At 38.4% G+C, this 1,220-nt stretch overlaps 1 protein-coding gene across 10 annotated transcripts in view; it reads left to right on the forward strand.

Annotated features, from left to right (window-relative positions):
• Positions 1-1,220, forward strand: part of obscnb (obscurin, cytoskeletal calmodulin and titin-interacting RhoGEF b) — a 59,480-nt gene that overhangs the window by 26,640 nt on the left and 31,620 nt on the right. For 9 of the 10 annotated variants that reach the window (XM_005721487.1, XM_005721488.1, XM_005721491.1 and 6 more), the window contains one exon: positions 783-848. The exons of the other annotated variant lie outside the window; for it this stretch is intronic. In XM_005721487.1, the coding sequence (XP_005721544.1) occupies positions 783-848 (66 nt within the window). The remainder of the gene's footprint in view (positions 1-782; positions 849-1,220) is intronic. 10 annotated transcript variants of the gene reach the window in all.

The following is a 1,220-nucleotide window of genomic DNA, read 5'->3' on the forward strand; positions in this document are numbered from 1 at the left end:
AAAGTGGTGCCTGAAGACAGTGGAGACTACAGCTGTGTGTGTGGAGACCAGAAGACCACAGCAAGTCTCAATATCAAGGGTAGGATTTGTGATTTAAATCTGTATTTAAAGTATATCAAATTTTCTTTGTAATACAGTAACAGTTCTCACCTTTTTGTTTTTTCAGACTCTGACTTTTTTGTCACTACACCTGTTGTTTACATTTAAATGCAATGATAATACCTGGATTAAACCGCGTGGATGATTGTCTTATATTTGACTGATTTTATCTCAACTGAAGTGCTTGTACTGTGGCACTTGCTTCTGCTTTGAAATTTCTCCGACTGTCTGTTTATTTAGTTGTTCTGTTTCTGATGGATAATGAAATGTCATTCATGTGGGTGTTACTCTGTCACATTTTAGTGCATCATCAGGTTGAAACCAGTCTTCGTCTGAATTGCTTTTCTGCAGTGTACCTGCGTTTTGACAGTCTGACTTTTCCTTGAAGATTTCACTGCTTCTTCTTTTTCACTTCACCTATTTCAGGCAGCCTTACTTGTTGCTGCATTTTTGTGAGTTTTGGTTGTTTTCATCGGTGGTAGTCTTGGCACTGGATCTTTATGTTGGTCTATAAACCTCTCTTGTCTACATTTCATCTGATCTGTTCTGTCGTGTTATATTGCAGTTATTGGCTCTGTTTTATGGGGTCTAATCATTCCTGAAACTCCCTTTTGTCAGATGATAGTTTTCAATTTATATAATTGTGAAGTACAGCGATCTGAAACAAAATTATTTCCTCTCAGCTGTGAAGCTGGCAGCTCCTCCTTCAGCTGCTACAGAATCTAAGAGGCAGGAAACCAAAGAAAAAGGTATGAAAGGATGATGGTGATGTAATAACATAACTGTCAGTGTTATGTTGCCCTGTCCAGCTTGATAATGGCCTCTGCGCTGCCATCTGCAATCCTCCTTTAAATTGTACCTGTATGCTGTGGCCTGTAAAATGCATGATAGATATATTTGTCAGTATGCTGTTTCCTAGATTTTGGCTGTATCGAATATTCCTTCTGTCTTACAATAGAGTATTTAGGTCTCTTTCCCTTAAGGCTACAATGCGTAATATCTATATCATATTTGTATTTCAGAATCTCTGTCTGTAGTTGCTAAAGACAAGCACAAAAGGCAAGAGATACAGTGGGACAAAAAAGTATTTAGTCAGCCACCGATTGTGCAAGTTCCCCCAC

Source organism: Pundamilia nyererei, unplaced genomic scaffold (genome assembly GCF_000239375.1).
Source record: "Pundamilia nyererei isolate P.nyererei 1_Seehausen unplaced genomic scaffold, PunNye1.0 scaffold00004, whole genome shotgun sequence".
Lineage (NCBI taxonomy): Eukaryota > Metazoa > Chordata > Actinopteri > Cichliformes > Cichlidae > Pundamilia > Pundamilia nyererei.